Below are 14248 nucleotides of genomic sequence, written 5' to 3' on the forward strand. Positions count from 1 at the left end.
CAAAACAACAAGCACCCATAAATCTACGTGATTACCAAGGTACGTATTTCCCGCTGCATCGCGTGAGCATTCGCCTGGTAGTTATAATAATAATCCGTTAGTTACAAAGCATAGATTCCAGGTAAACGACGTCGTATGAAGTAGATAGGAAAACATCTATTGATTCCGATAACAAACCTTCGTCCTAGGGTTTTGTCATCCATCTATCTCCATTTCATTTCGTACCAACTCATTATCTTATCTTCTCTTGTCTTGTCTGCATTCGGTAATTACTTACTACATACATACATACATTTGATGTTTCAAACATAAAACCTAATAAATTAGATAGTGATTCTGATTATATATAGGAATAGGAAATGGCTGCTGCTCAGATGACTGCATCATCACGTGTGTTTCTACCACCGTTTGAAGGCCTTAAGCCCTCCTCGACAGTCAAGCTTTCATCATCATTCGGCCGTACCCGTGGACTCCTTGTCAAAGCTGCTGCCACTACGGTCGCTCCTAAGGTTAGCTTGCTTATTTTCTTGTTTCTAACTTTCTATATTTACCTTCAGGCACATTATTGGGAGATTGATTATTTTTAATAGTCTTGTGATATTTCTATGCATTGGATTTGTATGCTCTCTACCTATTCTAGTTTAATATCGGTTTTCTTTTAAGATTTAGATGATAGATAAGTTTGTGTTGTTGACTATTATTATATGTATACCATGTCTTGATAATAGTTGTATTGTTTTGTTTTGCAGTACACTACATTGAAGCCGTTAGGTGATCGAGTGTTGGTGAAGATCAGTGCTGCAGAGGAGAAGACCTCAGGTGGTATATTGCTGCCATCAACCGCACAGTCAAAACCTCAAGGAGGTGAGATTGTTGCTGTCGGAGAAGGCAGGACGGTTGGCCAAACCAAGGTGGATGTAAGTGTGAAGGTAATGCTTGCTCATTTTTAACCTCTAATGCTCTAGTTATTCGATTAGATCATTAGACATATAAGCTATTATTATTATTATTATTTCAGACCGGTACACAAGTCGTGTATTCCAAGTATGCTGGAACAGAGGTTGAGTTCAATGGTTCAAACCATCTCTTACTCAAAGAGGATGACATTGTTGGTATTCTTGAGACGGATGACGTGAAGGATTTGAAGCCCCTCAATGATAGAATTCTTATCAAGGTTTGCAACCCTTTTTTAGAACTTGAAACACTAGATGTCATGACTTGGTGAATAAGTTTCAAATGTCTGAAACTTGATGAACAGGTTATGGAGGCTGAAGAAACTACTGCTGGTGGCTTATTGCTGACGCAAGCGAGCAAGGAAAAACCATCAACTGGCACGGTAAGTGTTTAACGACATATTTTGGAGTTCGTTGCGTGTATAATTATTTAAATAAGCCAATAGGGTGTTAATTATAAAATGGGAGTGCAGGTGATTGCTGTTGGGCCCGGTCCACTGGGTGAGGATGGAAGTAGAAAAGAGCTAACAGTATCTGCTGGTAACACTGTGCTTTACTCAAAATATGCTGGGAATGACTTCAAAGGAAGTGATGGGTCGGAGTACATTGTTCTACGTGCATCAGACATCATGGCGGTCATTGGTTAGTTTGGTTTTGATTTTTAGGATAAAACTTGTTTTGTAATCGTTGAATAACTTTTTTTGGCATGCGAGTACTTGTACACGACACCAGTTTAAGCGGAATTCAAATTCAATAAAAGAGTTAGTAGCATATGATCCAAGTATTAAAGAATGGAGCATTTGTACCCATTAAGCGAATTAAACGATTAGCCAATTTTTTCGGAACAAAATTAATGAACTATAGATACAATTCTTTTCAGTTACTCAAACGAACAAAAGTGACATGAATACGTGACATTGCAACAAATTTCGTTATTGGTGGTGCTAACTCCTTTGTACTTTCTTTTGTTGTTAACAAGTCTTATAATTGTTTGCCCAATTTACTAATTTGGGTAGAATTAGATTGACTTTGAGTAGACCCAAACATTATGGTTTATATAATTAGCTAGGGTTTTACATTTTTACGGGTGATTTTACTTAGTGTCATTGTAATAGGATTGACAGTTCATTATTTAGGCTATGTGCAATGGTCTCACTAAAATTGTGAAAAAGTGTTAGGATGTGACCTCCATGTAGGCGGGAGCCCTACCTACTAGCCCTTACAACTTACAAGTGTTTCATTTTTTTAATAAAAAAATGTGACATGAAGGCTCGTGATTAGGTTACAATTAAATCAACACAAACACACATGGACATCGTTCTCAAAAGCGTAAATGAGCCCATTACACAAACTTTTACGAAAAAATGAACGTTAGCTAAATTATAATCCTATATGTAAAAGCTCAAAGGAAAGCCTTACATATGTATTTCTCCATATAAACAACAGGGTTTTCATAAAATTCTTCTTTTGTTTTTTACCAAGTTTCTTCAAATTGTCACGTGACATTTCCTAATTATTTTATAATTATTTTAACTCTCTATATAATAAACAAGCTGGGTTCATCAAATTCTCCTTTTATTTTTCACCAAATTTCTTCAACATATACATGGCATTTCTTAATTATTTTAATTCAATTCAAAATCAAACATGTGATGCCTATTAAATTTTTATATCATCCTAATTCACATGTTCTAACCCTTGCAATCACCATATACATATTACATTGAAATCATCACTATTCAAGGTAATTATCAAACCTTTGTAATCGGATTCACATAATCAATTGTTTCACCTTCACATATTCAATCGGTAAAACAGCTTCAATCAGAGTCAATCGATTCACCTACACATATTCAATCGAATTTAATCGATTCATAGGTTCAATACATCAATCTTCTTAATGTAATTCATTTAATCCGAATCATGTAATCTGGTTCACGTAATTGATTTATATGTAATCCGTTGTCTTTCAATTGAAACTCTAATTCTATGATCATTATATAAGTCAAATTATTAACTTAAAGATATATTACAAAAATTTAATTCTATGATCATTATATAACTCAAATTATTTACTTAAAAGATATATTACAAAATTTTAAAGTATGTAATCAATTATCGATAAGTATTATTTAAATAAAGACATATTATCTTTAAAATTACACAATAAAATGTCCAAAAAAAGCAAGTTAATATAGTACAAGATTCAATGTTTAATAAATTAACGAGTAAATGTTCTCGAATATGCAATGTTTGAATTACTTTTATTCTTAGTGGATTGTTTTCGAAGAATTATAGACTTTTATTGTTTTTAAGGAGATGATTTGTGATAACAAAAAGAATAACCCCTACCAAATATCTTATCAGTCTACACATCATAATGCAACTTTATATCACCCTTATTATACAGCTAATTATAAGTAATTTTAAATGGCCAGTTTGGGTTCATGTTTAGTTTAAAATAAATTTGGTCAATGTATTTTTTAAGTAAAAATGAGTTTGGCTCAAACGAGCATATAATCTGAACAATTACTTACATTTTTTTGCGTCTAATATTTTTTTATATTTAACTGTAAATATATTTTTATGTGAATTCCTTGTCAAATAAAACAAAAAGAAAAAAACAATCACTATATAAGTAAAATGTATTTTTTTTTCTTTTTGGTTTTTAACTTTTAATATGCCATCATGTTTATAATATTTTGTAAAACATTCTCATATTAACTATTTCTTCACTACCAAGAATTCCATATGTAGACATTATGATTTCTTATATTACAAAAACTATTTACAGATTTAATAATTATCTACCTTAAAGAATTTGTTTTGAAAAGGGTAAAAAGATGATTTTGTGAATTGGAAAATAATGAAGTTGGTTTTTCTTGCTCCATATATTTTTTTGTAGAAATGGAATTTTTATTATATTTATTAATTATTTTTTGGGGTTTGATGTTTGAAGCATTTGAAATAGGACTTTCGTGACTTAAAAAAAATAAATAAATTTAAGATCATGATCAAGTTTAAAGATGCCATTCATGATCTACATTTTCTTTAACCACAAGTGTCAGCCACAAATTACCAGCAACATATTATAAATGAAATTCGCATCTGAAGGATAATTATAGAATTTTTTATTTGTTATTTTTGTAACATAAAATTAGGAAACTAAAGGTTATACATGTGTAGGGTGAATATATCAAAATTTTAGTTTCGAGTTAAGATTTTAAGTGCGAGTCAAAACTCTTCAGTTTTTGGTCCAAGGGCACTTTAGGGATTTGTGAAAGTTTGGTTCGTTTGAGTTAAAAGTTACAAATTTTTGATCCTCTGGTAGTAAGAAGATTATGTCTCAATTTTGCTAATATTTTAAACACTATATTTGTTTTTAGCATTATATTTGTAGTTTGTGCATTTTCAAGAATTTAGATTTTTTGATTAACCTGTGTGTCACACGGGTTCTAACCTAATGTAAAACTATATGTATGTAAAAGGACACACGGGTTCTAACCTAATTTAAAAATATATGTATGTAAAAGGGGACTCACTTTCTATAACAAGTCATGTTTTGTTGCTCTTAATATTGAAAAAAAAAGCATTCGCGTCATAGCTTACAACCACATATCTCAAATTCAGTAAATAAATCTTTTTTGAGACCTCTAGCATTCATGTCAAGTTTATTATATATCTTTTTGGTTTTCACACACCCTCAATAGATAAAAATAAATAGAAAATTTGTCTTTATCATACACACAAGAGTGCATGACTTCTCACCGATCTTTTGGGCTTAGCATTAAGCACAAATGTCACAAAATGGGTTGTTATCATGCATAATTTTCATTTAATAAAAACACGTGTCATGAATTATGATGTCTCTTATGAATAACTTTCACCTTTTGCGTCCCATTACGCCATGTTAAATATTTTTTTGCCGAAAATGTTAGCCTTTATGATAGTAAAAATTTTAATGGTTGTGTATATTTATAATTTTACTGATTAATTTGTAACTTTCTCATTTTTCCCGTTGTAAAGGGTTTGAAACTCAAGGAACTAATTGATTGGTTTCCTAAAAATTAATTAAAGATGTGGAAAGAGCCTTCGAATGCATATTTTCTATATAATCTACAGCTAATCTAACTTTTATAATAAAGTAAAATAATTGTGACACATATTACCTATTCTAATAAAGTAAAATAATTATGACATATGTCAATTTATTGTTTAAACTTCACAATTTTTCCCTTCAAATCTTAATTGATCATAATATATGTTTATATTCACTTTCCTTTTACATTTTATTTATGTTATATTTATACATTTTTATAAAAATAAATATTAACATATTATTTTACTATATATTTCAAAGTACTTGGTGAAATCCAAAAATTAACAATAAACCATGTTTGTTAAAGATTGAAAAGAATAAGTAATTTAAAATGTTATCATTAACATATTTACTATGTATATTGTTGAAGATTATAAAGAAAAACAAAACTCGAACATGCTTTCATTTTATACAATAATTTTTTTAATTGTTAAATCATAAATCTATGCTTAAAAGTTGTATCATTTTTTTAAATTAAGCCATCTATCTATTATTATTATTGTCATATAAATTATAAATATATGTTTTAAATCTATCAATTTATTTTTTCGGTTAATTTAGTAAACTATATATTTTTTTGGTTAACTTAGTAAATATATACCAATCACTTTCATATATAACAAAGTTTATCATATTTATTTTCTTGGTTTTTTTTATGAATTCTTTCGGGTTTTGTGGAACTTAAATTTTGTTTTTACAGTAAAAAATTAGTAAATAGATTGTTTTGTACAAACTTTCAAAATTTGTTATGGGTCAAAATGAGAAATCTGAGTATTTTTAAAAGTTTGAGAATGCAAATAGATTTATCATCAAATTTGTTACGGGTTCAAAAGTGTTGACTTGAAGACGTCAAATGTATGAAAGTTAGAATTTTAAACATGATTTAGGTTTCAAATTTATTTTCAATGATATTTTTGGAAAAACTCAAAAGGTTCAGGATTTGGTAAATTGACTATTTTTTACTTGATTATTAAAATTTCAGAATAGATAGTGAACACTTACGGCATGCCACCCCAGGCATATCAATGCTTATAATTTGTATCAAATTTGAAATATTTGTGTCAGCATTAACTTTTCCTTCAATGATGATCAGAACGTTGTATGGGAAAAATTAAACAAAATATTCACAAAATTGAATGGGTTAACATGCTATTTTTAATGTTGTCAAACTTATCAAAATATTTTTATATGGTTTAGCTTAGAAAAGCATAGTTCTTGAAGAACATTCGTCGTTAGAAAATAATGTTCTTCTTTCCTTCTATAGGTTGTAAATTGATTAATATATCAATAAATGTAACACTCCTTCAGTATATAGGCTTAGTGGCAGGAACTACTATTGTATGAGAAGCATTCTTCCTGAATTCTTTTAATTATACACATATGATACTGACAATGAAAGCTTTAATAAAAGGAGCGCTCTCGGGTACGTTTTGGCACGTGAATTTTTTTATTAAGTTCATTTTAAAAAAAAATATATTTTGTGGAATAAGTAAAATCAATTTATATACACATAGTATAGATACAAATATAGATGTAATACATTTTTTCATATACGTTATGTAATTATTTTCTTTACTTGTAATTTTATAATTTAGATAATTCGTGTGTTACACGGGCTCTAAAACTAGTATTCTAATAAAGTAAAATAATTATAAACGCGTGTCAGTTTGTGGTTAATACTCACAGATTTTTCCCTCCAAAACTAATATATGGTATAGATCAATAATTATTCACTTTCCTTCTACACTTCATTTATATTATATTAAAATATACCAAGTTTCGATTAAGTTACTTATGGTTATAAAGTTCAAGGGTTAAACATTAATAAAGTTTAAAAACAAAATATATAAGTTTTGATAGTTCAGGGGCTTAAAATGTAAATTTCATTTAAAATAATAATAAAATAAAATCCCAGCCCCTTCCCCTTCATCCCCACGTTTTTTCGGCAAGGCCACTTTCCGGCGAACGGCAAAAACTCTGGCGACCTATTAAAACATCCCAAAACGCTATTTTTATTCAATTTTAATGATATAAACTCGTTTCTCCATCATCTTAAAGCTTAATCAAGTCTCATTACGCGTATTAACACCCTCAACGTTCGGATTTAAACCCTAAACCGCCGGATAATAATTAAAATTTCATTAACTCGTTTTAATCACCCAACGGAACAATTGAGGCTATAAATAGCACCCCTAATCATCTGCTAAAACTACTACAACCATAAAATTAAACGAACGAGCCACCCATAACCTCAAACCTGTTCTTATTATTCCGATTCCGGCCAAGTATCGTTCATCCATTTTCCGGCATCATCTAAAGTAGTTGACATTATTTTATATATGTGCTACAGGTACTTTCATTAGGGGATGAAATGGACGAAGTCACTAGAAGATAGGTTATTTCAATAATAAATAAATAAGACATGGGTTTTATTATTTTCCTTTGTATTTGTTTTATTGAACAACTTGTGTACTCGGGATTTGAATGAATTAATGATATTATTATCACTTAATAGTGTCACATGTGTTTTGGGCAATCTGTACGTCACACCCGGGCGTATTCCGCTTTAGCCGAGGTGTTACAGATTGGTATCAGAGCCGTGACTATAAGATAAGACATTAGACGTAGTGTTCTAGTTGGTTATAGTTTATTTGCTTAATTGTTTAGGTTGCATGATTGGAAATTATGTGAGCCTAATTTGATTGTTCAATGCACATTATTTTGTCATTATTAATTTGTTTATGCCACATGTACGCAAATACTATTATACTGATTATTCAAGTACTTCAATTACACAAGCACACACAAGTCCAAGGCTTATGCCTAAAAACAAAGAGTTTTCCAACATTTTCAATTATTGATTTTTATTGTGGTGTTCCGATATTTATTCTTCGTAAAGATGGTTCTATATGGCGGGTATGTAGTAAACTGTAAGGGGGACGTGCCTGTTTTCCGAAACTCTTGACACCAAGGTTATTGAAACCTAAGGATAAGCAATGCGTATAAATCCCAATCAGACGCGGGACCCGGTTGCTTACCTGGAGAGTTAGGAAAGAGCATGAACTCTATTAAGCCAAAACATACCACTTTCAACGCCATATGAATCACAACTTTAAGTTTTCAAACGCGACCATGTTCTCTTTGTGAAAAGAATATGGTTGCACTCCTCTATGTTTAATGTGTTTTAACTGGAAGTCCGTACACGAATTTCCAGCTTTCGGTTCGATTTAATTACGCATTTTAATACGAGAATAGTTAAGTTTAAAAAAATTGTGGCACGTTTTATTTATTTATACGCTCATTTACGGCTTAAAATTTTAAAAGTTTGCAAAGTAATAACCGAATTTCAAACGATTCCTTTGTTATTTTACTATTATGTTTTAAAATTGAAAATTCAAAAAGTTAGGGTGATACATGAATGGTCGAATTTCAATTCGATTACCTTATTTCCATATTTATTTACCCTTATGTTTTAGAAGTGAAAATTTAAAAAGCCATGGTGGTTTATGAACATTCGATTTTCAATTCGATTTCATTATTTATTGTAAGTTAATATTTTTTTCCATATGATTATTCAATAATTTATGAGGTTTTCGTTTATTGAAATGTGAAAACTCGTGACGTTTCATGGGAATTCCAATTTCGATTTCAAATTTGTTTCATAAGATTTCTTTTCTTTACTTGTATCTATTAGTCGTTTTCATACTTATGTCTCAAGTCACGCGAATTCTTCACATTTCGTATCATGCTTCATTGTTTTCCTAGTTGTCACACTCAACCGGCGAAATGACAATCCAATTTATCAAGTGAATGGCCTCCGCGATCCCGATCACCGCATGTTTGACCGCACCTACCTTCATCGCTATAGTTAATTCAGATTCAAACCCAACACCATTCTTGGAAACACAAACTAAACTCAACCGAAAGGCCTCACGCTGAAACACACCCTTTGTACAGTATGTGTAAATTCCACCACTTTACTTTCCCGAAACGTTGATATGCTTCAATCCGCGGTAGATTCAGTTACCACTTATTGCTAAGACCTACCCAAACTCAACGCCCCAATCTGCAAGACCTGTACCTAACCATTTGTCTCAATCACATGTTTAACCTCATGCTTCAAGCCTACTAACATCGTGGTAACCTTAGCACGCTCGCCATACTTTGGAAGGCCTAACTTGTTTCCGCCATGCAATATCCTAACCCCGCATCCTTTGTCGACATTATATGATTTTTCAGTTTCAATACTTAGATTTTTACAAAACTCATCTAACTCGTCTATATTTTCTTTTGTATACTATTCTACATTTTATTTCTTTTACTAACACTTCGCGTCTAATCCCAAATCCTTAGTTATTTTTAACCTTCAGTCAAATGGATTTTCTTTAAAAAGAATTTATTACCTCTATTATTAATATTAATATTATTAATATTATTATTATTAAAGTTATTAATATTACCATCACTATTAATATTACTACTACTATGGTTATTAGTATCATCACCGTCATCATCATTATTATTATTACGGTAATTATCAATATGGTTATTATTAGAATTGTTATTATTATTATTATAGTTAATTTTTTTATTATTATTATTGATATTAGTAATATTATTATTACTAGTATCATCGTCACTACTATTATATAATAATATTTAAAGTAAAATATTTGTTTCAAACAAGTTTTGAGCCCTTTTGAAACTTTTTTTTTGTTTAATAATATTTTTATTATTATTATGATTAGTGATATTATTATTACTAGTATAATCGTCACCTTTAATAATAATGTAATTATTATTTCAAGCCGTATTTAAAGTAAACTTTTTGTTTCAAACAAATCTTAAGCCCTTTTGAGGCTATATTTCATTCAGCAAGTTAGGTTATCTGACAATCTTTTCCCTAGGCCGCTGGCCAAAAGAAAACATTTATTTTTTACGTTAAGGATTTCACAAAATTCTCAAGTTTTAGCGCTAGTTAAAAACGTTTTGCCTAACTAAAATAGAATAATCTTATTTCACCATGAGATATTAAAAAAAACACCATGATTTACAACCGATGATCGTAAATTAAAATATATGATACATCCCTTCCCTTCTTTCCCTTTCGTTAATGCCAATGAGTTTCGGCTAAGAACTCATGGCACCATCTCTTACGTCAACTTTCATGCCACAAACAAACTTACATTCGAGTAGACAACCGTCGCAGGCTACATTTACTTTTCTTTATTTTCTCTTTCACGTATGTTTCGAACTTACCCAAAGTGACTTTTACATCCACTTCTTTATAATATTGTTTACGTAGTTTATTTTTATTGTCCATTGATCTTGGATCCATATTCGTTTGTATTTTACGAAACGTAAAATTCGTACATCATACTTATTTGTTTTGCTAAATCGGTTTACGTTTATTATTTCAAATCTTGTGATCTCTGACCAATTTCCCATCAACGTTAAGTGGAAATTTGGACTATGAACATGTATGTGTACATAGTTACTTAATAGAAACCGTATTTTCATTTTTACACTTTACTATCGGTGACCGGTTCTCTCCAAACGAATTCGTTTACTTAGAATCGGGACTGTGTCCCATGTACATACCGAGTTTATATTGTGCTATATTGTTACACAAATTATTTTATTCGTGTACTTCTCTTTCACTCGGTGTTTTATTTAAACCATTTTGTTGTTCTTGTTTTTATCAATCTGGAACAAATGCTTTATATTGATTTTGAAATTTCAAGTGTTTACTTTGATAAACTCAAGGTTACTATTGGAATGTTTCTTTTCACAAACTTAATCGGTTTTAATATTTTAATATTAAAATTTTGTTTATCCATTTCATTTCAAGTTAATACCAATTTACATGTTGGTAAGATATAATGGTTTATTCATCACAACGTTGCCATAGGGCACGTCGATGTTTTATTGGAGATTTTCATTTGTTAAACATCATGATATTATGATACTTAAAAGTTTCGTTCATCTAAGCTATTTTCAAACCCAATGCGTTATCAATTTACATGTTCATATTTCGTTGGTTAAATACTACGTTTACCTACCACGTTATTCTCAACCCCATTATTTCAATTACATATTACGATGTTCATAATTTAAATGTTTTCATTCTTTAAATTTCATTACCTCGTTTATTTTGTTTTCAACATCGTTTACTTGGATCAGACAACGATGATTTCATTTACTCGACTTAGGGATTTTCGTTTTGTTATTGGCCTGAATGGTCTAACAATATGTTTTGTAATGTTTTTACCCTTTTAATTCATTATTTTTGATTTTCAACGTTCCATAATTTTATTTATTTATCTAAGGTCTATGTCTTAATATCACACAATAGAGCAAGTTATATGGACCATACGACGATAGAGGTAATTATGGGTCGACACGTAATTATCAAAGTCCTCGCATTGAAAGTATAATAAGTCCGGTTGTGTGAAATAACTCAGAACTTGGAATGATTTTGGGGAACGGGACAAATACAGTATGATAAGGGCATGGTGGATACGCCGCTGTTACATCCTATATATAAGTGTCATTGTCATATTTTTTATTTGTGGCGTTCTTTCAGGACATTCAAATATCGGCGTTACTTTATTTTAATATATAAAATTGTTAAAACTTCTAACAACTCCGTATATTAGTTGTTCTCTTTTAATTTTTTTTTTAATTTCGGGACGAAATTTTTAAAAGTTGTAAGTCCTGTAACATTAGTTACTTTTCAAACCCGAAAATCCGACCCGTTTTAAATTTTCGGTTTTTATTTATAGATATATGTATTTACATAAATATAGATTTCAATTTTCGTCTTATGATGTCTCGATGTATTTGTATATTTTGTTTATTATCTATACAATATTCTCGATAATTCAAGTTATAATTCAATCGTTTACCATTCGTTTTGTCGTTTATCATTTAATATTAATTACGACGATTTATAGTAATTACTCGTCCATTGTCTATCCGTTTAGTTCAAATAACGAATCTCCGAGCTATACAAGTTTATAAAATAATCAATCTCCAAACTTTACGGGTATAAAACGTAAACAATCCTGAGATATTAAAATATACCAAGTTTCGATTAAGTTACTGATGGTTATAAAGTTCAAGGGTTAAACATTAATAAAGTTTAAAGACAAAATATATAAGTTTTGATAGTTCAGGGGCTTAAAATGTAAATTTCATTTAAAATAATAATAAAATAAAATCCCAGCCCCTTCCCCCCTTCATCCCCACGTTTTTTTTTCCGGCAAGGCAACTTTCCGGCGAATGGCAGAAACTCCGGCGACCTATTAAAACATCCCAAAACGCTATTTTTATTCAATTTTAATGATATAAACTCGTTTCTCCATCATCTTAAAGCTTAATCAAGTCTCATTACGCGTATTAACACCCTCAACGTTCGGATTTAAACCCTAAACCGCCAGATAATAATTAAAATTTCATTAACTCGTTTTAATCACCCATCGGAACAATTGAGGCTATAAATAGAACCCTAATCATCTGCTAAAACTACTACAACCATAAAATTACACGAACGAACCACCCATAACCTCAAACCTGTTCTTATTATTCCGATTCCGGCCAAGTATCGTTCATCCATTTTCCGGCATCATCCAAGGTAGTTTTTACATGGTTTTGATTCGTTTTGACCCGACTAACAAAACCCCTAACTCTAATTTAAAAAACATGGAACGATTTTGGATAATTGAAAATCTAGGATTTTGGTGAAGAAGATGAAGATTGGGTTTCTGTTTATATTTAATTGTTTTGCATATTTATCAACAAATTAGTTTGGTCCAGTGGTTGTGTATTCTTTGTATGGTTATGGAGACCAGGGTTCGAACCCGGGTCACAGCAGATCCTTTTACATTTTTTTGAAGACTGTTTTATTGGTTATAATAAATCAAATATATATTTATAATCTTTATAAAATAAATAAAATTATATTTATAGATTAACAAATGTTGTTTTAGATTTCGTTAACCTTTTCACCCAAAAACCAATCTCTCAAAACCCGGTAACACTCGTTAAACTTGTAAAATAATTATATAAAATGATATATATAGTGTCGTTGTATAACTTTATAATTTCTAAACCACCAAACGTTTATTCTAAAATAAAGTATACCGTTAAGCTAAAAATCCCGTTATATTATTCAAACTTGATATTAATATAGTAATTTAAGGTAATATTAAATTAATAATTCATTTAAAATTCGTTGAAGCTTTACAATAAATATTACAATATCTAACTCCAAAATAAAATATACATTTAACATCTCTAATCCCCGACAACCCGACCTATTTACTTTTTAAGTTGTTAGTAATAATTAATTTTTGTACTTTTAATTCCAGTTCGTGACGTTCAATTGTATCGGTTTCATTTACGCTCTTTCGGTTTTATTTCAACTTTGTCTTCAACTTCAAGGTGAGTTTCTCACACCCCCTTTTTACCATTTTTACTATTTTGGGGGTAGCATATATATCCTAACAAAATTCAATTTCATTTATTTATTATTTACAAACTACAATTCGCATCATGGACTTGTGTGTTTACTTGTTACTTGCTCAATCGTGCATGGATTTCTTCGATAAGTATGATCGTACGCCCCCTTTGCACTGAGGACCATTGTTTCTAGTGGAAAATATACATTTAACATCTCTAATCCCCGACTACCCGACCTATTTACTTTTTAAGTTGTTAGTAATAATTAAGTTTTGTACTTTTAATTCCAGTTCGTGACGTTCAATTGCTTCGGTTTCATTTACGCTCTTTCGGTTTTATTTTAACTTTGTCTTCAACTTCAAGGTGAGTTTCTCACACCCCCTTTTTACCATTTTTACTATTTTGGGGGTAGTATATATATCATAACAAAATTCAATTTCATTTATTTATTATTTACAAACTACAATTCGCATCATGGACTTGTGTGTTTACTTGTTACTTGCTCAATCGTGCATGGATTTCTTCGATAAGTATGATCGTACGCCCCCTTTGCACTGAGGACCATTGTTTCTAGTGGAAAATATACATTTAACATCTCTAATCCCCGACTACCCGACCTATTTACTTTTTAAGTTGTTAGTAATAATTAATTTTTGTACTTTTAATTCCAGTTCGTGACGTTCAATTGCTTCGGTTTCATTTACGCTCTTTCGGTTTTATTTTAACTTTGTCT

General features: G+C 30.3%; 1 protein-coding gene across 1 annotated transcript; it reads left to right on the forward strand.

Moving 5' to 3' along the window:
- Nucleotides 1-359: 359 nt before the first annotated feature.
- Nucleotides 360-1762, forward strand: LOC143623951 (20 kDa chaperonin, chloroplastic-like). Its single transcript, XM_077094734.1, has 5 exons — nt 360-509; nt 750-929; nt 1019-1174; nt 1259-1336; nt 1427-1762. Exons 1-5 carry the CDS (start codon nt 360-362, stop codon nt 1598-1600), a joined length of 738 nt encoding a protein of 245 aa, XP_076950849.1. The 3' UTR covers nt 1601-1762.
- Nucleotides 1763-14248: the final 12486 nt, after the last annotated feature.

The sequence above is a fragment of the Bidens hawaiensis genome, unplaced genomic scaffold, assembly GCF_021521415.1.
Source record: "Bidens hawaiensis isolate Kalapana, Puna unplaced genomic scaffold, B.hawaiensis_p1.1 tig00003649_1, whole genome shotgun sequence".
Classification (NCBI taxonomy): Eukaryota; Viridiplantae; Streptophyta; class Magnoliopsida; order Asterales; family Asteraceae; genus Bidens; species Bidens hawaiensis.